Source organism: Setaria viridis, chromosome 2 (assembly GCF_005286985.2).
Source record: "Setaria viridis chromosome 2, Setaria_viridis_v4.0, whole genome shotgun sequence".
Lineage (NCBI taxonomy): Eukaryota > Viridiplantae > Streptophyta > Magnoliopsida > Poales > Poaceae > Setaria > Setaria viridis.
The window spans coordinates 45,903,462-45,925,562 of NC_048264.2; the positions used below are offsets into that span (position 1 = coordinate 45,903,462).

Genomic DNA, 22,101 nt, shown 5'->3' on the forward strand with positions numbered 1-22,101 from the left:
TACGAACCCTCCCCACTAGTTGCCCTCCACCATTTTGGTTGGCGGTGTGCCCCTAGTACCTCATCTCATTATTCACTGTCCATCACAAACTACGCCAGATAATCGTAGTTCTTACCATTCCCCTGCAAATGCCGGATACCGAAATCCAAACACCAAACCCTAACCCTAAATCCAGTTCATCTTCTTCAACTTTTGTCTGAACCCTAACACTAGATCTAGTAATTCTTCTTTAAATTCCCCTCATGCGAGACAAATAGGAGGGAGAGGAAGAGGAGGATAAGGAGGGGGAAGGGTCAAGAGGACCGACTCACTTGGTAGAGCTGTCACCAATAGTGATAGAGCTGTCCGGCACTAGATTTGAGAGAATTTACTTTGTGCGAGTGAAGAGAGAGTGTCATCTGTCTTGAGCCTCGACAACGACCACCCATCGTGCGAGTGAGATAGAATTCCACAGCTTGAACAGATCCATAAATGTGCAACTATGAGTTGATGGAGCATGGGTGCCCGTAGCAAAGTTTTTATCCTAATATACGGAATTTTATGGTAAATTTAATTAAATTAATTGATGTTTGGATATTATGGTGTATGTTTTTTAATAAATTTGGTCTATTTTTTTAAAACTTAATCAAAAATATTATTGTGGGTGAATGTATTATTAGAGGATTGTTGTGGCGCCTATTTTAACAATTAAAAAAAAGCTATTGAAACTCTATAGGATGATATTCCTGGGTAAGATCGGAAAATGATATTTTATTCTATCTTACTAAGAGATTGCTGGAAATGTTCTAAACTCCCATCTTAATTCTCGTCATAAAATCAACGCAAGAAATTGGAGTAGTAAAGCCAAACTCTCATGTAAATTATCTCTCACAACTCCCATCTCTAATATCTATGGGCTTTCGTAACAAGCTGAACCAACACCAACCAACCAACCAGCTCCCGCCGGCTCGAGCCTCGTCGGCTGTTGGGCAGCTGCCGTGAGCGAGCACGTACCCGATCTCTCCCGTTGGCTCCTGCGCGGCGCCCTCCCCCACCCACCCAACCCAAACCCCCTATCCATCCATTCATGATTCATCCACTCCACACCCTTCGCCACCAACGCAGCAGCCAGCAGCCGAGCCGCCCGCCTCACCCCACCTCGCCGCTCGCGATGGCGGTCACGCGCGTCGCCGTGGCCGCTGCCCTCTCGGTCGCCCCGCCCTCCTCCCGCCGCCGCCGGGTCGCCCTCCCCTCCTCCTGCCGGCCTCTGCCCACCGCCCGCCCGTCGAAGGCGCTGCACGCCGCCGCCGCCCCCGCCGCAGGCGCGGTCGACGAGGAGACCCCCGCCGCGTCGCCTCCCTCAGGTTCGCACCCATCCTGCTTCCGCTGCCTCGGATTCCAGATTGGATTGTCCTCCGCTGCGAGTTGCTTGTGCAATAGACGACAGGATGCTAGCTTAGCGCCTTAGCGGCATTTGATCTGGGAGCCGTCGGAGAAACAGCGGGCTGCTAAGCAGCGGAGCTAAAAGCGAAGCGTGATGAACTGGATGGTTGTTGGTTGTTGCAGATCCTAGCAAGGTAGTGGAGAACCTGGTGATCATCGGCTCCGGCCCGGCCGGGTACACTGCTGCGATTTACGCTGCCCGGGCGAACCTGAAGCCCGTCGTGTTCGAAGGCTACCAGGCGGGTGGTGTCCCCGGTGGGCAGCTGATGACCACGACCGAGGTGGAGAATTTCCCTGGTTTTCCAGAAGGTATAACCGGACCTGATCTGATGGACAGGTAATAATGTTTGTTGTTGTACCCGTTTGAATAGATTTGATAGTGTCATGTTCATGATCATCATGGTGGGCATTGATTAATCTAGAATGCGGAAGCAAGCCGAACGCTGGGGTGCGGAGCTTCACCAAGAGGATGTTGAATTTGTAAATGTAAAGAGCAGCCCATTTGTTATCCGTAGCAGCGATCGTGAGGTATACATACTTCTGTGCTATTCCTCTAGCACCTAGTAATCCGTTTTTGGAGTTTGAACCTGCATTATGTCAAGGTCATGTTGTACATGTACTTCGTTGGCTGTTCAATGGCTAGTATTAGTATAATTTATTTTTTACCACAGCTAAAGTCCATTGATAAGAAAGAAACAAAGGAGATTTTGTAACAAAAATGATGTAAGGATACAAGCCACAAGAGTATGCTTTCTGAGCTCTGGGCCAATACAGTCTTTATGTGGTTTACTTAATCTACTTTCATGGTTTACATTTTTTTCTTGGCACTTTAGGTTCTCTGATATCTGTCTCTTTTTTGTACAGTATATACCCAATACTATTGCTATCACCTTGTTATAATGCACATGCAGCATGATCTACTTTATACATTTCTTTCCTCAACACTCATCTCAGTTATATATATCTAGGTGAAATGCCATAGTGTCATCATTGCAACTGGAGCTACAGCTAAGCGCCTCCGGTTGCCTCGAGAAGATGAATTTTGGAGTAGAGGTATCAGCGCATGTGCCATATGTGATGGAGCATCGCCACTGTTCAAGGGTCAAGTTCTTGCAGTTGTTGGAGGTGGTGATACAGCTACAGAGGAAGCAATATATTTGACAAAGTATGCTCGCCATGTTCATTTACTTGTTAGAAAGGAGCAGCTACGTGCATCCAAAGCTATGCAAGACAGGTAAATAATTTCAAGTCCTTTCCCTAGGGATGTTCTATTCTGTTCACAATTCACATAGACATACTACCAATGGATTGCCAGTTTTTCACTTATTTCAGGCCTTACCTGTTAGCACTTGTTAATTATTTACTATCATAGGAGCGATGATGGATTGATTTTCTCTTTTAGGCTATGTCTGTTGTGGACTCTTGGTAAACCATATTTACCTTAGGTATGGGGCTATTCTGGGCTTTGGATAATGCTTTCCAATGGTGGTTATATAAGTGGCACTGTAATTATTGTATTTTAGCCCATAATAATTTACATGATGCCTGATGTGAAGTAGCCAATATCTCAACTAAGTTTGTGTCAAGTTAAGCACTAAAAATCATAGCACCGCTTGAGTTTTCATAGATCCTGCAGACTGTCATTGTCTGGGAACTTATCTGTAGATGAAGTTATTATGTTCTTTGAAGGATGTTAGCTCCTCTTCAGTCACATGAAATATTAATGAGGTAAATTTTCAATTCCCTGGATGTTTGGTTAACAGGTTGATTATGGCGAATGTTTCAGAGTACTCAACAACCCCAACATAACAGTACATTTCAATACTGAAGCCGTGGATGTTGTTAGCAATGACAAAGGTCAGATGTCTGGCATTCAATTGAAGAGGACCGATACAGGAGAGGAATCAGTTCTTGAGGTGAAAGGTCTATTTTATGGCATAGGACATACTCCAAACAGTCAGCTGTTGCAAGGACAAATTGAACTTGATAGTACTGGCTATATTTTAGTTAAAGAAGGTTCAGCCAAAACTTCAGTGGATGGTGTATTTGCTGCTGGTGACGTTCAGGTAACTCTATCATTTATATTCTGTATGGAACTTCTACATGGTTTGCAATGTATCTTCTTTTCTGAAGCATGGATTAAATCCTGTTGCAGTTCACATGCACCACTGTCATGCTTTTCTCATTTTATGTCACATATCATTTCCTGGTGGCTTAGTATTTGGAAAAGCCGCTTAGTATTTGGAGAAGCCCTCAGTATAAACTTCAGTCTATGTTGGGCAAAATTTATATTTGTGAAATTGAGATATTTCCATGACCATTTTTATTTGTTCTACTTACCTAGTGTGTCCCTGCACCTGCAGGATCATGAATGGAGGCAAGCCATTACTGCAGCTGGGTCTGGATGCATAGCTGCTTTGTCAGTTGAAAGATACTTAGTTGCCAATGATCTTCTTGTTGAATTTCACCAGGTACTTTTTTCTTCTCACAATACATGTTTCATTATGAGAACTAGTGCACGTAACAACTTTATTTTTCGTTGGACATTATTACCATGGAGATGGTTGTACAATCGTAGATCACTGGACCTACAGTACCATGAGCATCTGCGGTCATCTGCTTTTGTTATTTGTTATTTTTCCTGATATTTCTAGTTTTCTAGTAACCACACATCAGCATTTCCACGCGATGTGTGAAAATTTCCTTGTATGAAATGTGGAGTTTAGACTTCTGTCAATTTGTTTGCTATTTTCTATAGTAACCAATCAAGCTTGCAAGGTACCATTCTTTCTCCTAATTTCTTTTAATTGAATTGCAGCCTGTTCAAGAAGAAACAAAGAAGGAAATTACTGACAAAGATGTCGAAATGGGCTTTGACATTTCTCGCACAAAACACAAGGGACAGGTATACATGCATAGATTGGCCTATATGATGAAAACATTGATTTGATATCTGACACCGGGTTTGCTTATTTTGCAGTATGCACTCCGCAAAATATACCATGAGAGTCCACGGCTCATTTGTGTTCTATACACTTCTCCCACATGTGGTCCTTGCAGAACCTTAAAACCAATTTTGAGCAAGGTTAGTTCCTGAAAGTTGAAATTCAACTTTGGACACCATCTCATTCTAAATAAATAAAAATGGGTACCCTTGAAGAACAATTATTTGTCAACTTCATAAATATAAATCTAGACATGTCTTGTGATTTTGGAACTTGTAGCAGCAATCTGGTTCTTGTGATTTGGATCCTGGAGGCATGTTGGAGCTCATTTTTCTGATCTACTAGAAATAAAATGCCAAAAACTTAGAAAATATCTGAGCAAGCAAGATACAAATTCAAGGTCCCAAAACTTGAATAGGATTGGTGTATTTTTAGGTCGTATATATTCTTTTCGATACAACGTCCAATCAACCTTAGGAACACCTTTTTCTTTTATAAGGTAACTGGGAAACCTACGACCTGGGTGTTAAAGGTTGAAATCAACATTAGCTTGACTAACATTGTGTGTGGCACAACTACCAGACACATGCTGCTACTGTGCTGCAGAATTTCTCATCTTATGAGCTGTGCAAATCTTAGTTTAGTTACTTGTTTATTACTTGCTAATTATAATTTATCTTGCAGGTCATAGATGAGTATGGTAAATACGTTCATTTTGTTGAAATTGACATTGAAGAGGATCCTGAAATAGCAGAAGCTGCAGGCATCATGGGAACACCTTGTGTTCAATTTTTTAAGAATAAAGAAATGCTCAGGTTTGTTATCATTACTTAGATTAGTTTGGTTATCTCCCTTGCAATAAGATATGCTCATGTTTGTCCCTATATGTTCTCTTCTAGGAAAAGGTCGATCATATTTTTAGAGAATGCTGAATTAAATTTGCAAAGCTAAGGAACATATCGGCTAATATTGGACTAGTATGTGTAGTTTTACCGTGCTTGGTCAACCTTTATGCTAGACACAAATAATTGATAGTATGTTTTCTTTGGTACTTCGTCTTATGAAGTTCAACAAAAGTTTCTTTAGTCACAAACATGCTATGAAACTCGAATAGTTATTTAATACCGCTTAGTGCCGTGGAACTTGTATGGCGGCAGTTCTATTTGATGATGTCTGGTGTACAACCATCTCATCTTTTGTTATCTTGGGACACGCAGGACTGTTTCTGGTGTGAAAATGAAGAAGGAATATCGGGAGTTTATCGAGTCGCACAAATGAGCTGAACATGCAGCACACGCCCCGAGTTTTTGAAGTGCAGTCGTTGTTTTGCGCTCTTTTAGTGCCACCCCGGTGGTAAATTTTTGGTCCGATTTTAAGATGAGCCTGGTGTAAAGCGACGCCAAAGGAAATTAACCGATCGCTCATCTTGGACCCAACTGCACAAAATATATTCTTTCTGTGTACAACATACAAGGAGTTGACCCCCTGCTGATCATTGTCTTGACACTGTCACTGTGCAAACTACCTCCACGGAGAGGATATTAATCTAAAGGATATATAATCGGAATGCCAAACTGTTATGATCTGAACCCTTCAGCGGGTCTCTCGTAGGATCGTCATACTCATTGCAGAATTTTAGGGGTGTTTGTTTCCTAGGAGCTAAAGCTGTTGCATTGGGTGTTTGATTCATTGGGTGTTTGATACTAATTAGGAGTATTAAATATAGTTTAATTACAAAACAAATTGTACAGATGGAGGCTAATTCACGAGACTAATTCATCATGGATTAATTAGGCTTAATAGATTCGTCTCGTGAATTAGTATAGGATCTCTGCAATTAGTTTTATAATTAGTTTATATTTAATACTCTTAATTAGCATCTGAACCTTCGATGTGATTAGAGATAAAACTTTCGTTAAGGATCAAACACGCCTTTAACCGGTCACCAACTCTCCATCCAATACCAGGCTCTTGCTGCCCTGCCAGCCGTTCTTCCATCGCCTGCCGGATGGCCGGCCTCTACCCGGCAACCACTTCTCCGCCGCTGCCCTCCCTCGACGCCTCTGCTCTCGTCCACATGCGCCGCCGCGGCGAACCCCTCGCCGCCTCGAGAAAGACCCTGACCCAGCCTGTCGACCGCACTCCACGCGTCACGCTGCCCACGCCCGACACGGAAACAAAACCAGCACACGCATATAGGCAGGCAGGGGGTGGCATCCGTCTCCAGATCCTTCGCCACCCAAATCCGGCGAACCGCCCGGCCGCGCCAGCCAATTCCCACCTCAAATAACTCCCGGCGCCCGCGGCCGCGGCCCCCACCCCGGTAACCCGAGGGAAATAACAAACCCGCAAATCCACACGCCACCGCGCGGCCAGCCACCGCCGCACGAACGAACCCAGCGGCAAAAACGGGCGCGATCCCCACCGCCCCGCGGGCCGCCGCGGCGTCGGCGGCGGCGGCAATGGAGGTCGCCTCCTCGTCCTCCGCCTCGCCTTCCGCGCCGCCGCCGCCGGCATCATCTAAGCCGGCGCTCCGGCTCAACCCCGCGGCCGTCCTCCTCCGCCGCCTCCCCACCCCGACCCCGACCACCGCGACCCCCGTCACCGCGTCAGCGTCCCCCGAGCGGCCCGGCGGCGCGGCCAACCCGCTCGTCGCCTTCCTCTCCTCCCTCATCCCCTGGCGGGAGCAGCGGCCGCCGAAGAAACAGCCGGACCACCCCGCCGCAACCGCATCGGCCTCCGCCTCCGCCGCCGCGGCGCGGAGGGCCGCCAAGGCGGCGGCCGAGGAGGAGGCGGAGGCGCGGCAGCTGGTGGGCTGCGCGGTGCCGCTGTTCCGGCCGTACGTGGCGCAGCTCCCGTGGCACGGCGGCGCGCGGGCGTGGCTGTCCAAGCTCTTCCCCCGCTACGGCCACTACTGCGGGCCCAACTGGTCCAGCGGCAAGGAGGCCGGCTCCGTGCTCTGGGACCGCCGCCCCGTCGACCACCTCGACTTCTGCTGCTACTGCCACGACATGGCCTACGACACCCACGACCAGGCGCAGCTCCTCCGCGCCGACCTCGCCTTCCTCCGCTGCCTCGAGAGCAGCCGCCAGACCCCCGCACGCGACGGCATCGCCGCCGCCGCCATCTACCGCGCTATGTGCATCTTCGGTGAGCTCCGCCACCCCCCAAAGCCAATTTTTTTTCCTTGCTAATTCTCGTGCTGATCCTTAGATTGGGGCGGTGATGCGTGTGCAGGACTAAAGACGATCCTGATCCCGTACCGGACAAACCTCGTGCGGCTGCAGACCGGCCCGAATTACGCCGATTTCTTCGCCGATTTCGTGAAGAGGGTCGCGTCGTCGTCGGGCAGGCCGACCGGTGGCGAGAAGCAGAGATTGTGAACGGAATCGCTCGCCTGATGGTAGATGGCGCCGAATTAATTAATTGGGGGAATGAGATCGTAGTAATTGTCCATAGCTTGAGTTCATGTCCTTGATCCACGTATGGCGAGGGAACTTTGTTATCCAGTCTAATTGGTTGATTGTAGCCACTGATGATAAAGTTGGGATTTTCTACTGTGAATATAGCGTATTTGTAGGTTCGAACGTGATCGTAGCAAATATTCAAATGTCCTGCCCTTGACTGATAAGATCAGTGCAATATAGAACTCTGTTCAAAATCAAGATCAAACAACTCTGTTCAGAGATTGCAAACAGGAGCTGTTCTAGTGCCTGTTCGTCCAAAAAATCATCAGCATTGCATATCACAGGTGTTGATGAAATGGGTATCGTTGGAGAACTACAACTGCTGGCATGATGGGCTCAATCACCATTCACCAGCATTGCAAACAGGAGCTGTTCTAGTGCCTGTTCGTCCAAAAAAACAATCAGCATTGCAGCTGAGCAACATCTTCCTCTGATACAATATATGATCACGAAGTCAGAAACTAAGAATTGAGGCTTTCACAAGACAGCCATATTCAAACCATCGCTTAAATCATCTCACGGGACGGAAGCAGCAAGCAAAAACTGCGGAAATGTGTAGGCCAAAACCACATCGGAATCCAGCGTCACGGGGTCATCTGCAGCTGCATTACACATATGATGTCTCTGATGTGAACATCTGATCCAGTGCGCACAGAAAAGGGGAAATCTCAGACTGAGGTCGAGACATTGACTTTGAGGACTGAATTCAGAGATGGAAATGGTGGAATTGTGGTGGCCATTCTCGGCTCATTCTTGCTTACCAAATGGTACTGTAGCCAGCAAAGGTCACGTCCTGCATCGCGGATCCCTTCACAGTCCAGACGCAGGCGCATCTGTTCTGAGGAGATCGACACGGAGGCGATATCTTCCCAGCGCTGCCTTTCCTCGTGGTTTCTACGCCTAGCGTGTGCCCTTCCCTGCTCTTGATCCATCACGAATTTTAATTTCACACATAACCAAATTCATGTAGCTGAAATTGGATCACATCCTTTCTGCGTGCTCTGACTGCTTTCTACTGTTTTTCAGCACTGATTCATCGGAGTACATTTGGATCGCCGATCTCTTTTGAAAAATGCTGGTGGAAGATCAGTCATGGTGGAGTCTATGAGTAGGACCACTTGTTCTTTCACATACATCACCTCTATCATAGCCAAGCCAAAAGGGGAAAATAGGTTTTTTCATGTGATTCTTGAATTGATCATCTATTAGAACATCAGCTGTCCTTAAAAAAATTATCAGTTGTGCGCAGAAGCAATGGCTACTTAAAAATGTCATTGTTTTAATATAATTTACTAAAAAATTTGCACAGCACTCACCATTTGAAAATGGATCAATTACAAACACAGCTAACTTTTCTTTCCCACCTGACGTGGGCCCCATCCCGAAGAGAAAACGAGAGGTCGAGACTCGAGAGGTGCTCGAGACATGTGTTTGAATCTTTGGTTTGACACACACCACTTGACTCGGCCACTCCCGCTCACGCAGCCCCTGACGCCGCCGCCAGAGGAGCACCACCGCCGGAGTTAGGGGTGGTGGTGTTTGGTCCGCGGGGGCTGCACTCTCCCCCAGAACTCGAATCCACGGCCGAAGCCCGGCCCGGCGGCGGTTCGCGGTCAGCAGGTCGTAGCGCGGGCTTCACGGCATTGTGGTTCGCGGAGGGCGGGGCGAGGCCGCTGTGGGCGGTGCGGCTACGCGCCGGCGGAGAAAGGAGGCGGGGTTGGGCGGCGGCACGCGGCGCGAGGCGGGGGGCAGCGATCGAGCGGGGCCGAGGTGGAGGGCAAGACGACCTAGATCTCGTGGTCCCCTGCGCCCGCCCGCCACCTCCCCTTCTCCACGGTCCATCCGCCGCTTCTCCCCGCCGCCCAGCTCACCTCCCTACCACGCCGTGCCTCGCTCCCGCCGCGCCGCTGTGGACTGCGACTTGGAGGTTACATTTGTCCCATCCAGAGAAAGGGAACAGGGCGGCGGCGGGATCAGGCTCACACCTCCTCCTCCAGGGGGGCCGCCACCCGCCGCGTGCGCCTCTACAGGATGGCGCCGGCGCCGGCGGAACGCACCATCGACGACCTCCCCGACCATGTCCTCACCGAGGTCATGCTTCGCGTCCCGACGCCGGCCGCCCTCGTGCACGCCGCGGCCGTCTCGAAGCGCTGGCGCGGTGTCATCGTCACCTCCACCGGCAAGTTCCTGGAAGACTACCGCGCGCGCCACAAGTCTTCGCCCTTCCTTGGGCTCTACATCCCGCGCGAGTTCGGTGGCCTGCCCTCATTCCAGATGGCAGATTCAATCCAGTCTGCCGACGACGACGACGACCGCGACCTCGACCTCCAGCACGCCGCAGCCAAGGCCTTAACCTTCAGCCTCGGCGGCCTTCAGAGACATCGAGAGTGGCGCCTCCTGGACTGTTACAACGGCCGCCTCCTCCTTGCCAGGGGCGGCGAATCCCTCGAGGTGTACAACCCGTTGTCCCGGGAACGCATCTCGGTGGGCCTTCCGCAGGATTTCATCCTCCCGGATGGCTTCTCAACGTGCTTGCTGCAAGGCCATGGCGACCACGGGTCGTCATTCCGAGTGGTCTCCGTGCAGAGCCATCGGCGTGACCGGATGGTTCATGCTGTTGAGTACGACTCTTGTAGGAAGAGTTGGAATCATCACCCGGACAGGAAGATCCTGAAGAACATTGAGGGGACTCAACGTGAGGTGATGCACGCTGGCAACCTCATCTTATGCAAATACACTGGTGCATCCTTGCTCTTGCTGGACACGGGGGAGATGCAGTTTTCCGTCCTTCCCCTTCCAGGTGACAACAATCCGAAAAGATATGCTATAGGAGAGATGGAGGATGGTGTGTGCTGTCTTGCAGCAGTTGAGCCAGTTGGCAAATTGAACATCCCCCACTTGAGAGTGTGGAGGCTGGAGAAGCTGGACTGGAAGCTGGAGAAGGCAATGAAAGTTGCGCAGGTGCTCGGCAAGCATGCCCCTGATGGACCTTTGTACTATCAAGCTCGTAAGGTGACAAATGGAATGGCTGTTTTGTGCTCGACTGGGCGCAATCTGCATTTTGTTATTGACCTGAAGACGTTTCGTGTGATGGAGAAGTTTGAGTTCAATAGGGATCTCCCTGCTTTTCCTATGCAAATGCATTGGCCGCCTGCCTTTTCGGTGGCTACAATCAGTGGTGAGCTGTCCACACCCAAAGATGGCGCTGCTGTACGTGGGGGTGAAGCGGAAGGTGCCGAGACCGACGGCAAGTGTGAAGAGGAAGCTGCTGAGACCAGCAGCGAGAATGAAGATGCGGCAGAGGACTCCGACACTGAAGGAGATGCAGCGGAGGAGTCCCCTCCTCCATCCCCTCCTTCACGCGGTCGCTGCTGTAAGCGAGTGGGCACCCCAGACCTGACTCCGGAGGATGATGAAGCGGAGGAGGGCAAGAAGCTGCTAGCGGATGGGGAGGTCCTTGCTGTTGCTCTCCAGAGCCAGAAGAACAAGAGCATGAATCCACCGGTGGCTACAATTAGTGGTGAGCGATCCACACCTTCCACTGGTGCTCACAAAAATATGAGCGTCAATCTTGCTGGTCATTATGCTGATCATGTTTACACAGTAATGAATCCTGGCAGCAGTGAAGGCGCTGAGACCGACTTCCGCCGACGGCGGCAGTTGGGGGAGCGTGGCAACTCTCCGCAGCCTCCACCTGACCACCTCCGGTGCCGCCGCAGCGATGGGAAGAAGTGGCGCTGCTCAGGCCGTGCTCTCCCAACTGTAAGCTTCTGCGAGTATCACTACGTAAAAGCCAACAAGGGCAAGAAGCTACCAGCAGATGGGGAGGTCCTTGCTGTTGCTCTCCAGAGGCTGAAGAACAAGGGGAAGGGCCGGAAGAACTGCAAGAAGAACTTCTGCAACAGCTGCATTAATAAATGGTTAGTCTTTGATTTGTTTGCTGCTGCTTTGTTTGCATGCTTACTCTTCTTGCATATTGCTGCATCAGTGCATCAGGAAGTTATGATTAAGTTATGCTTAGCAACTTTAGAACTATCAAGCAATGAAAACTTGGTTGATTGAAATTTAATAATTAGGAGATTGGCTCTTTGAGTTTTGTGTTTCATGCTATTTAGCTTGTTACTGATTGAAGAGTTGCACTGAGGAGTGATATGCCTTATATTGACATGTGGATCATCGGTTTATGTCTGTGTGCTGTTACATCTTGTTAGTGATTACAGAGGAGGAAGTGGGTACTGGAAATAAATATTTGCCTAGTCATGAGCTATGCTTGTTTATCTCTAGGTATTCATGCTATTCCATACTTTATTTTGCATATAATTGGGAATAATAATCTGAACTAGACTGCCAGCAGTATATGATTTTTTGTTGTTTAGTCTGGATTTACTGATTATGATCTTAGCTTGAGATAGGGAACAATCATATTTCATTTTGTTCTGAGATTATTTCAAATAGCTACATTGTTTGCGTGTAGTTGATTAATGTGTATATTGGATGATCAGTGTCTGATGTAAGGACACTCACTGTGCCTCATTTCTTCCCCCAATTCCTTTGGAGGTTTTTTATGCTTAAATATCTCTTTCATATTTGGGGATACAGCCTGGGAGATTTAATTTAGATTTATACTTGAAAACTTTTGCGAAATCATTTCCTTGTACTATTGTGAATGAGGCAAAAATGTTGCCATGTCAACATAGAGGTAAAGTCCCAGACTCCCAGTGGTGCTTTCTCCGTTCTATAATATATAATAACTTCCGTTTGATAGATAATCATAGATAGGAAAAGGGTAGGATGATATAGCTCAGCGTTTTTTAATGTGTAATTTATGGTTTACGCATTTCTTTTGTTTATCAATGCCTCTTGTTGTGGTTATGCTGCCTTTTCATGTATTTGTTTATTGCAACTGCTATCTTGTTTCAGTTTGAAATTTAAACAGAGATCTTATTGAATGCTATTTTGAAAGCAGAAATTAATCTGCTGTGTTTTTTTGAATATTTCAACAGAGTGAGAGTGAAGATCAGAGTGCAAATGGAGGTGGAAAAGTGAGTTCAGGGATCAAGGAAGCGTAAGGGAGGAAAAAGAATTGAACAGCTGTTGCTATCTCCTCCAGAAGGTTTTCGCTGTCGTGCTTATTTTCTCTGAGTCTGGAGTGCATGAGAAAATCTATTTTGTAATGCTTTGAGGTTTCAGTGCTCAGGCCCTCTGCGCGAGATCACTAAAGCTGATGCTGTCATTAATCTTGGGTGTATGATACAGGTTCCTGAACCAAAACTCTGTCATCTCATTGCTTTATGGTAATGAAACTCGGGCATTGCCCTTAGTGGAATTTTTTTTGAAAGTGGCAATAACTGTAAGCTCTCAACATGCCAGTTGCTGAGATGCTGCCCAACATGCCCGTCAATTGAGCACATTTTTGTGCCTATCTTGTGCTCTGCTGCAGTGTTTAAATCTTGCACTTAATAGTACGGAGCATTCACATATACATAACGTTGGTCCATAGAACTTGATATATACATAACTTTGCCATTCTTGAACTATTCTTTACAGTTGAATATCCAGTCATCTATCACAGGAACTCAGGAGCAGCTAATAGTTCCTCTGATCCTAGGGCACCAAATGCAGATAGCAAGTTCATCTGGCATTCAGAACCATAATTCAGGGGTCACCATTTCAGAAATTCAAGAAGAAGATGAGGACAACAATATAATCTCCCGGAATAAATATGTCAAGCTTAAGGCTAGAACAAAAATAAGGAAAATCTATGTCAGACGAAGAAAGAAGCCTGCATTCTCCATTAAAACCAAAAAGATGCACAGGTTTATGTTAGGAAGATGAGGAATCAGAGGCACAAAATTACCACTCAAAGCCAAGACAGTGATCAGAATGGTCCCAGCAATGCTAACGCCTTATCTAGTAACAGGCAGTAGCCGAGAAGGATATGGCAATTCTAAAGAACAGCTAGTTCTTCCTCCAATTACAATTCCTCTGGTTTCCTCTCGGATCTTAGACTATGCTTCCTATCCTATCCTATAATCCCATATCCCACTATGAATCGGAGGCGACAGAGTTGTCTGAAGTAAGTATAATGTTTCATTCACTGCTAATCTTTTGTTTGAATCGCCAAAGACGACATAATGGTATGAGGTCTTGGCTGGCTGAATGGTTTAAGGGAGTGTGTTCACAGAATGGAATAAGATATAACAGTGGAAGAGTGGATGGTAGTTACACTTGATAACCTCATTCGAATGGACAGGAAAATTGGTTTTTAGGAACCTCTCATGCCCGAATTGATATCTCGCCTAGGCATTCACTGACGCTCGGCCTGAAACAGTGCTCTGACCACCTTGGTTCTTCTCAGTACAGCATCATGGATAGCAGGTGCAAATTCTCCGATAGAGCTGCTGCCTTCAATCCATTTATCCTTCAAGGCCCTGTTTGGAATGGAAGATTTTCAAAGGAATGCCAATCCTTTGTTTTGCTGATATCACTATGCGTTTTGAATGGAGGAATCAGCTAGAAACTTTCCATAGGAATGGGGAAGAAGCATGCACTTTTGGAGGAAAACGAAAACGAGCTCGGAGGCGAGGGAAACTTTCCTGTGGCCGCTCGCTTGCTCGCTCGCTGCCTAAAGCATGCTTACCTAACCTTAACAGCGAGCACCATCGAGCTTTCTTGCTGCAGCTTACCTCCATGGCCGCATGAAAGCCACCGTCCTCTCACCTGGCCCTTGCCGCTCTTGTCTGCGAAGTTCTGCTCGCTCTATTTGCCATTATGAAGGCCCATTTTACCCTAAATCAGCTACTAATCAAGCTAATCCGAGGTTAAGGAGAGGAGGAGAGGACTCCATGATGAACCACCTAAGCTTTCGCGTAGAGCTCCCCCGTTGATACTTGAAACAATGGGGCAAGTTCTAGGAAAGGCAGAGAACGAACAACGGGGCAAGTTGCAGGAAGTCTTTACTAGGCTTTGGTAGCTTTGGAAAGCGAGGAATGATTACAGGTTTAATAACAAATGGTCTGTGAGTAGATTAAATCATGAAGTAAGAGCAGACATAGCTTCTTCCTTTTTGTTTGATTCTCATGCAGCTTCAGACAGAAATTTGTCAAATGGGAGACCTGCTGCTACTAATGCCATTAATCAGTCCTCTCCTGCTATCATGCCTTCTCTTGATCTCATGCAGGATTTACAAAGCAACCAAATTTGGCAGCCTTTTGTCTTTGCTTATGCTGGTATACGCTTGAACCTAGCGACCGTCAAATAGTTTGCTACCAATATTTATACGGGATGTATCCTTGTCCGTAATCAGATAAATGGATCTATACTGTCCTAGCATAAGCATGTGGGAACATCCTTGGGAAGTAAGCGTGCTTCGCCTTCACGATCAACCAGTAAAGAAAGAAGCAGGGGATGTGAGCGATGGCCATGCCGAAGTACCTGCACCAAATTATGATTGCTGTAAGGATTCCTGGATGATCGATAGTTAAGGACGAAATGAGGGGATAAAGGCCAGTACCATAGAGGGGCTCCAGACGATGAAAGGTCCAGAAATGGGTACGGCCACCTGAAAAAGCGAAAAAAAGGGGGCACTGTTTTGTCAGCGGAGGAGGTACCACATGAGCCCTTATTCAAATGCATACATGAGTGAACTGAAGCAACATATCAAATGCATACATGGCATCAACAGTATATCAACAAACTAACATCCGCTAGAAGAATCAAGGAATTAGAATACACTTTGCTAATTAGGGTGCACCAAATAGTGTTGGGAAAATCTAAAATTTCAACAAAATATGGCTCAAAAATGCATGGTCGACATCAAACAATGAAGCTGCAGTGTATTCAGAACAAAATCACAACACACCTAAATCTGTTCAACAAATGTCCAAATTGCTTTAAGACAAATATATGTCACGTTAATGTAACAACTTCTAGGTTTTGCTATCTTTTGTTGGTTACCACGCCAAATGGATTTTACAATGTAAAAGATGCTATATGTTACATATTTTCATCTTTCTCTTAGTGTACAATGATTTACTAACAGAAACATGGCATTCGATTCAAGAAATGGTAAATCAAGGGCATACCATTTAATTATCTTAATTATGCAGCAAAGGAGAAAAATTACCAGGATAAGCCACCACAAGCATGAAGAACCCACTGGAATGTTACATAGGCACAGCTCCAGAAAACAAAGAAAGCCATTCGGTACCAGGGAAAAGGCTGAAAGTCCACAAGTGTGGGTAATTAAACCAATTGACACAAAGGGCAGAACATAATAATTTATGAGTAATCTTACCATATTGTTGAGAACTGTGTCTATGAGTAGAAAAACGGCATTTAGAGAGTGCATGCCATCAGTGACCTGCGTGAAATTTTGATGGACAAGATACCAAGATATAAGGCATTGTATATGAACAGCTAACTTGGTATAAATAAAAAAAGCATAATCTTCTCAGTTCATTTTTCCTCTACTCGTGGGGGCTTTTCAATTTTCAGGAGGTTATGGTAGGCCATATCAGAGATCAGACAATCATAGTGTTTTACTTAGGTTCACCTCTAGAAAGGGCTCAGCCGGAAGATGAACAACATTCAGAAAATGCATGGATTGCTAATTCCTCTATCAAATGGCCACAGGCTTCGCTTATTGACGTAATGACATGTTCGACACAGACTTTTTGACTTCAAAGTTTAGAGTTCGTACACTGTTTTTTTTATCAGTCAATATAATGGCAAGTACTGGATACCATCAAACTGCTGTGATATACTGATATTGACATATAAATAATTTAATTTGTGCCTGTAATCAAGTCAGGATAGCAACAATCAAAATGTATAATAGCGTGGACTATTGAGGCTTGCTATTGTCTAGTATTACTGAGGCAGAATAGGAAAGAATATGCACACAGATCGAAATGTTCACATACCAATGATAACCCAAACTTGTCACGGTAGAAAAATGGCACAAGGAGCCCCCAAAATGTGACATCAGTCAACATTGTTGCACCTGCACTAGTCTGCATACAGGCAAAGAATATCAGGCAACAGCAATACACATGCTCAGTATGTGAGTGTTCATTAGCAGGCAGAAGCTTTCTGTTGAGGTGATGGAAGTATTTGAAGAAAAGTTGGTAAACAAGGCCAAGGGAACACAGGCAAAGAAATTCCATAGTTTTAGGCACGAAAAATTGAAAATCGTTTTGAATTATTTCAAATGTAGAACACACAAATTAAGCAATGATCATAGCATCTGCATAGTCACAACTCAAAAGGAGCTAAATAAGATGAACAAATGCAGTATAGGACTATCATTTAGTACAGCACCAATTATCAAACATGATGCTGTGACTTAATCATCAAATGCTGCTGTGGCACATTATAAACAGTAGCAACACTGAATTGCAAAACTATCAGAAGTGCACAAAACATACGGATGTCATTCTTAACAAGGAAAAGTATATATTCCATTCCAAACCTGGTATATGATTTGCATGCAACGTCCCCAGAACCCAGCTCTTTTCTCGTTCACTATTTGTTCATAATAGCTCGGCAACTTGTTCGTCTCATCCTTTTCCCTCTCTACAGATACAGAAGAGGAAAGGCCACGATTTTCAACATCGTCATTAAGAAATCCATGGGATTCATCAGCTTTCCTTGAGCTTTTCTTTGAGTACACCCAACATCCATGAGCTGATATGGCTGTTGCAAACTAAGAATAACACATACAAACAAAAAAAAGGGTGTAATCAACAATAGGTAACCCGACCAGAGGTAAAATACTGCAGTTATTAAGTTGTAAGGCAACATGGACAGCAGCAGTGAACGTACCGCAAAATATATGGTGACCAATAGAAAGGTCCACCTGCAAAGCCATTTGGGAGAAAGAAATTAGTCAAAATGGCAGCTAAGAAACAAGAAACTCAAGGAACAGAACGGCAAGCAGTTAAGGATGCGATCAGCTGAAATTGGGGCAAATGAATTCAAATTCAAAATGCTCATGAGCTAAAGCATGAAACTTTGAGTCTATTAGTTGGACAGAATCTGAAGTGCTAACTGCCAAGGACAATGCCCGTTCTGTGCTCACTAATTTGTAGCAAGTTCATCCCCGGTCCCAGTATGCTAGTGCCATAGGATGCTTTACTTATTCAGCCATGCGATTTGTCAAAGCACATAGTAAAAAATTTGTGCTGAAACGCTACTTGCGCTAACTACTATCACATTGTAGTCCTTATACAGATATAATATACACACTACTTGTTCATCCATAGCGCAATTAAGCTTTGAGAGGAGGAGGAAGAGGAGGAAGGAACCGTACTGGGTGTAGAAGTAGAAGACGGAGATGCCGTGGCCGATGAGGAGTCGCGCGAGGAGCGCGACCGCGGCGGCGAGCGCGAAGGCGCGGTAGCCGAGGAGCCAGCCCGGGTGGAGGCGCGCCCAGCAGGGGACCCACAGGTCGGTGGCGCGCAGGGGCGGCACCGCCCTCCGCAGCCGCGGCAGCAGCGCCGCCGCGGCCGCCGCCGGGAGCGCGATGAGCGCGCCGCAGACGAAGACCTGCCACCGCAGCCAGTACGCCGCGCCGTCCGCCGGCGACAGCGACATCGCCTCGCCGCGCGCGCCGGCCGAGGCCGAGGCGGGAACGGTAGCTCTTACGCGGAGCCCGGAGGCGCGCGGCGGCGGGGAGGGCGGGGGAGGCGAGGGGTAGGTAGTCGGGTGGGGGAGTGGGACGGCGACGGCCGCGACCGCAGCAATTCAATGCGGCGACGCGGGGAAGACCCACGCATCGCTTTGGGTGGCTCCGCTGGTGTGGACTGGTGGGAACTCTTGGTTCGTGCGGCCGCCCGGCGCCCGGGTCGCTCTTCGATCGCGGCGCCCCTTCTGGAAGCGGTTCGTTCGTATCTTTGGTGGGTCCTGGCTGCTGGGCCGGAAGCCGTAGAGCCCGGGGACGTTGGTTTTTGTGAACCTCAGAAGTTTAGTTACGAAAATTTTACGTATCTCCAAACACATTCGTTTAAAAAAAATCCCTAAACACAAGCCTATAAATTGAACGTCCGTGATATATCGCGTCATATATCGCGCGGGACCGGCCCAAAACTGTTTTCCTTTTGAGATTCAGAGGTCTTCGTTTCAGATAAATACGTATCTTGTTGTCGAGATAAACAACCCGACGCCAACCTCGGACGTCAGTTACGAAAATTTTATCTCCGAACACATTCGTTCAAAAGGAAAATCCCTAAACACAGAGCCTATAAATTGAACCTCCGTCTTCACCAAATCCTACCACGAGAGCCGTAGCCCATAGCCCATAGCCCATAGCCCCATTCCCCCCTATAGATCGATGGCGCCATCCAAGATGAGCTTCGTGATCGCCTTGCTCGTCGCCTTGGCTGCGGCCACGCCATCGGCGGCGTTCTCGTTCCCTCCCATACTCCCTTGCATACCGGGGCTTCCTCGGATCCCGCTGTTCCCCTGCGTAGAGCCGCCGCCGCTGAAGCCTGTGCCGGAGTGCCTGACGCCGCTGATGAATATGGTGCCAGCATGCACGGCGTTCCTCACCGACGACGCCGACGTGACGGCGCCTCCGGCCGCGTGCTGCGAGGGATTCAGAGAGGTCTCGCATATGGGAGCGGCCATCTGCTACTGCTACGTCGCCAACGGCGACATCGGCCGGCTCTTGCCGGCGCCGATGAACTTCACTCGCATGTACTCCCTCTCCATCGTGTGCGGCTCGAATTTTGAGTTGAAAGCGCTGGCCGAGCACTTGCCCTGCACCCGTAAGTCATATCCTGCTACCAATTATATCGTTCAATTCCGACGTTGCTGTTTTCTTTTTGTTGTGAAAAGTTAACACTGACATGCTGTGGACATCGATTATGTGTTGCGTTGCATGAAAACAGAAGATAACGGTGTGCCGCCGATGCCGCTGCCTCCGTCGCCGCCAGCTGCTGGGAAGGCATCACCGCCGGCACCTTAGGTACCTCTTTTCTTCTTGTTCTTTTCAGCAACGATCGCTCTGGTAAGACATATATGTCTGTTATGTTCTGATCGAACATTCTGTTTTGCTTTGATTTGCAGCAGGGGACACCGTACGAGTTAGGACAGCAAGGAATAAAGCTGCGGATTGCAGTTTCGACGTAGTACTAGCAGTAGAAGTGTGTTAGGTTTATCGTACGACCTCTTTGGATTGTGTGACATCATCATGTCATCATTAAGGATACATTAATGTTCTCTCCAGTTCGGCAATAGATTGATTTCCATTATAATACAATGGTGCGGTGCATTCTGTTTTTACTGTTTATTCTAACCAAACACTTAGGTCAAATTTTAAGATAACAATAAGCACTGGCAGCGCCACATTGCCCATTGGTTCGTGGCGTCCTCGGCCGTAATCCTCATCCACAAAGCCACGCTGCGAGGCAATAAATCTCGTTTTATCATAAAAACTATCTGGGAACTCTAACAAATTTGCATTTAAATAAAGTTTTGGAGGAACAAAAAACGACTATGACTCGTTTCAGGGAAACCCGTCTGCCTAAATTACGTTAGGCCAACGCTGGAACATCGCCTGCATCCTGCTGCGGTACTATCGGCTCTCGATCTGAACCATGCATGCTTGGTATATATGCCATGGCAGCTTGCTTGCAACCTTCGCTCATCTAGGTAGGCACCAACAATCAGTGTGTGTGTGTGTGTGTGTTTATAATCAACTATCACTGCAGCCAAGTTTACGATCAAGCTACTATCAGGCAGATCAGTTGTTCACCTAAACTAAACGCATATAACAGAGAAAGCCATTCAGTAATTGAAAAACTTTACCACAATAATTGGTTGTGGTAAATTTAATAAATGTAATGAAAATGTCGTTTTTTGCCCAAGCCATTCAGTGATTGTAGATGGCAAATAATAACACCATCATTCTTTTCAAACGCGTTTCGTTTTAGCCTAAGCTCAAAATTACCCATTGTAGATCGAAAGAAGAGAATGGTAGGAAGCTGGTAAAGTGACTGAAACATCTCAAATCCTGTACGAAGAAATAGATAGAAAATTTTGATGGAATAGGAACTAGCAAAACTATAAATAGAGCACCGTGTTGTCCAACACCTTATTATGGTAGAGCATGTAACAACTGATAGTAAGATCTCGACTTGATTCGTTGGTTGAACATGAACACCGATAATTTGATTCATACATCATGCCTCCTTACACTCTTTAATTAAAGATAAAAAAGAAAGAAGAAAAGAAACAACGAGACTTGTTGCGTATATGCACTCTGTGGAACTTAGCCACAGCTTGCACCGGCCTTGCATGTATCTTTGCCACACGGCTTTAATTGTGCGATGGAGGAGGGAGAGCCGGCGAACTTGTGTCGTTACGGATCGGAGGCACAGGTCCAACTGTAACCCAAAACAAAAAGAATACAAGCAATCATCAGTAATACAAATGGCTTGATAGTTGATACTACTACGATTAGCAAGAAATTGGAATCCTTACCCAAGCACCTAGCGGGCAATTGAGGTGGCACTATGGCCAAGCAGACAAAAGGGAGTAACGCCAGCCTGACGGGGTCAATGTTGGTGCGTGCGAAGTCACTGACCCCGCCACCGATGAGGTGGCACAAGCAAATGGACCCCGGAGAGGCGAGAACAGACCTCAACCGAGTGCAGCAGGTCGCCGACGGGCCGGAGAGGCTAGTGCTGAGAGAGAGAAACGGTAAGCAATCGAAAAGGGTGATTAGGGTGTACGAGCAGGTCGTCGGCACGCCCGTCGCTGGTGGTGCTGGCGGACTGGTGGCAGCGGGTTGCAGGAACGCCATCAAAGCCACGGCAATGGCGACGAAGGAGGCGGCTGAAGACGCCATTGCTGCTACCGGATTGATGCTGGCGATGGGCTGAGCTCTGTGAAGTGAAGTTTGATTGTCTCAACTTGTGAAGTGAACTCCTTTATATATACACCCATCGACCTTTTTACTGGGACTGAGCTTGGTCATTGCCTTCTTTTCTTTTCTGAGTACAGTTGAGTTGAGCCACGTATCACGCTCTTTCCCTCCAGGTTTCAGTCAGAACCGCGATTCAGTTCCAAACGCTGCTCATAGCTGCGTTCTTTTTCTCCACAAGAAGTCAAACCGCCATTCAGGCGGAGGCCAGACTGAATCGCTCCAACACAAGGGTGTGGGTGTTGGCTCACCAAACTCTCACGACCAATGCGGAGGAGGTTTACCTGCTGGCACTGGAAGCAAGACCAGACGTACGTCCTCACTGGGTAGCTTGGGCTAT

At 47.1% G+C, this 22,101-nt stretch overlaps 5 protein-coding genes across 6 annotated transcripts; 4 read left to right on the plus strand and 1 right to left on the minus strand.

Moving 5' to 3' along the window:
• The first annotated feature begins 1,135 nt into the window (after positions 1-1,135).
• On the plus strand, positions 1,136-5,956 carry LOC117843241 (thioredoxin reductase NTRC). The gene is made up of 10 exons (XM_034723809.2): positions 1,136-1,343; positions 1,546-1,759; positions 1,845-1,950; positions 2,391-2,656; positions 3,209-3,488; positions 3,786-3,893; positions 4,241-4,327; positions 4,403-4,507; positions 5,052-5,182; positions 5,585-5,956. The coding sequence occupies exons 1-10, from the start codon at positions 1,151-1,153 to the stop codon at positions 5,643-5,645; spliced, it is 1,551 nt and encodes a 516-aa protein (XP_034579700.1). The 5' UTR covers positions 1,136-1,150; the 3' UTR covers positions 5,646-5,956.
• A 136-nt stretch (positions 5,957-6,092) lies between these two features.
• Positions 6,093-7,954, plus strand: LOC117843243 (uncharacterized). Its single transcript, XM_034723811.2, has 2 exons — positions 6,093-7,517; positions 7,605-7,954. The coding sequence occupies exons 1-2, from the start codon at positions 6,830-6,832 to the stop codon at positions 7,748-7,750; spliced, it is 834 nt and encodes a 277-aa protein (XP_034579702.1). The 5' UTR covers positions 6,093-6,829; the 3' UTR covers positions 7,751-7,954.
• Positions 7,955-8,172: 218 nt separating this feature from the next.
• LOC117843240 (uncharacterized) lies at positions 8,173-13,160 on the plus strand. The gene is made up of 3 exons (XM_034723808.2): positions 8,173-11,354; positions 11,439-11,754; positions 12,838-13,160. Coding segments are annotated over exons 1-3 (1,806 nt in total). The 5' UTR covers positions 8,173-9,865; the 3' UTR covers positions 12,839-13,160.
• A 1,709-nt stretch (positions 13,161-14,869) lies between these two features.
• LOC117843242 (uncharacterized) lies at positions 14,870-18,644 on the minus strand. Its single transcript, XM_034723810.2, has 8 exons — positions 18,147-18,644; positions 17,660-17,693; positions 17,307-17,540; positions 16,759-16,848; positions 16,131-16,196; positions 15,960-16,054; positions 15,348-15,395; positions 14,870-15,268 (listed from the first exon to the last, which is right to left on the minus strand). Exons 1-8 carry the CDS (start codon positions 18,428-18,430, stop codon positions 15,151-15,153), a joined length of 969 nt encoding a protein of 322 aa, XP_034579701.1. The 5' UTR covers positions 18,431-18,644; the 3' UTR covers positions 14,870-15,150.
• A 345-nt stretch (positions 18,645-18,989) lies between these two features.
• LOC117845981 (uncharacterized) lies at positions 18,990-20,119 on the plus strand. 2 transcript variants are annotated; one of them, XM_034727078.2, is made up of 3 exons: positions 18,990-19,602; positions 19,726-19,802; positions 19,907-20,119. In XM_034727078.2, exons 1-2 carry the CDS (start codon positions 19,167-19,169, stop codon positions 19,800-19,802), a joined length of 513 nt encoding a protein of 170 aa, XP_034582969.1. In that variant the 5' UTR covers positions 18,990-19,166; the 3' UTR covers positions 19,907-20,119. The 2 variants fall into 2 exon arrangements, with proteins under 2 accessions (XP_034582969.1, XP_034582968.1); XM_034727077.2 differs by having other exon boundaries at positions 18,997-19,602; positions 19,904-20,119.
• The last annotated feature ends 1,982 nt before the right edge of the window (positions 20,120-22,101 follow it).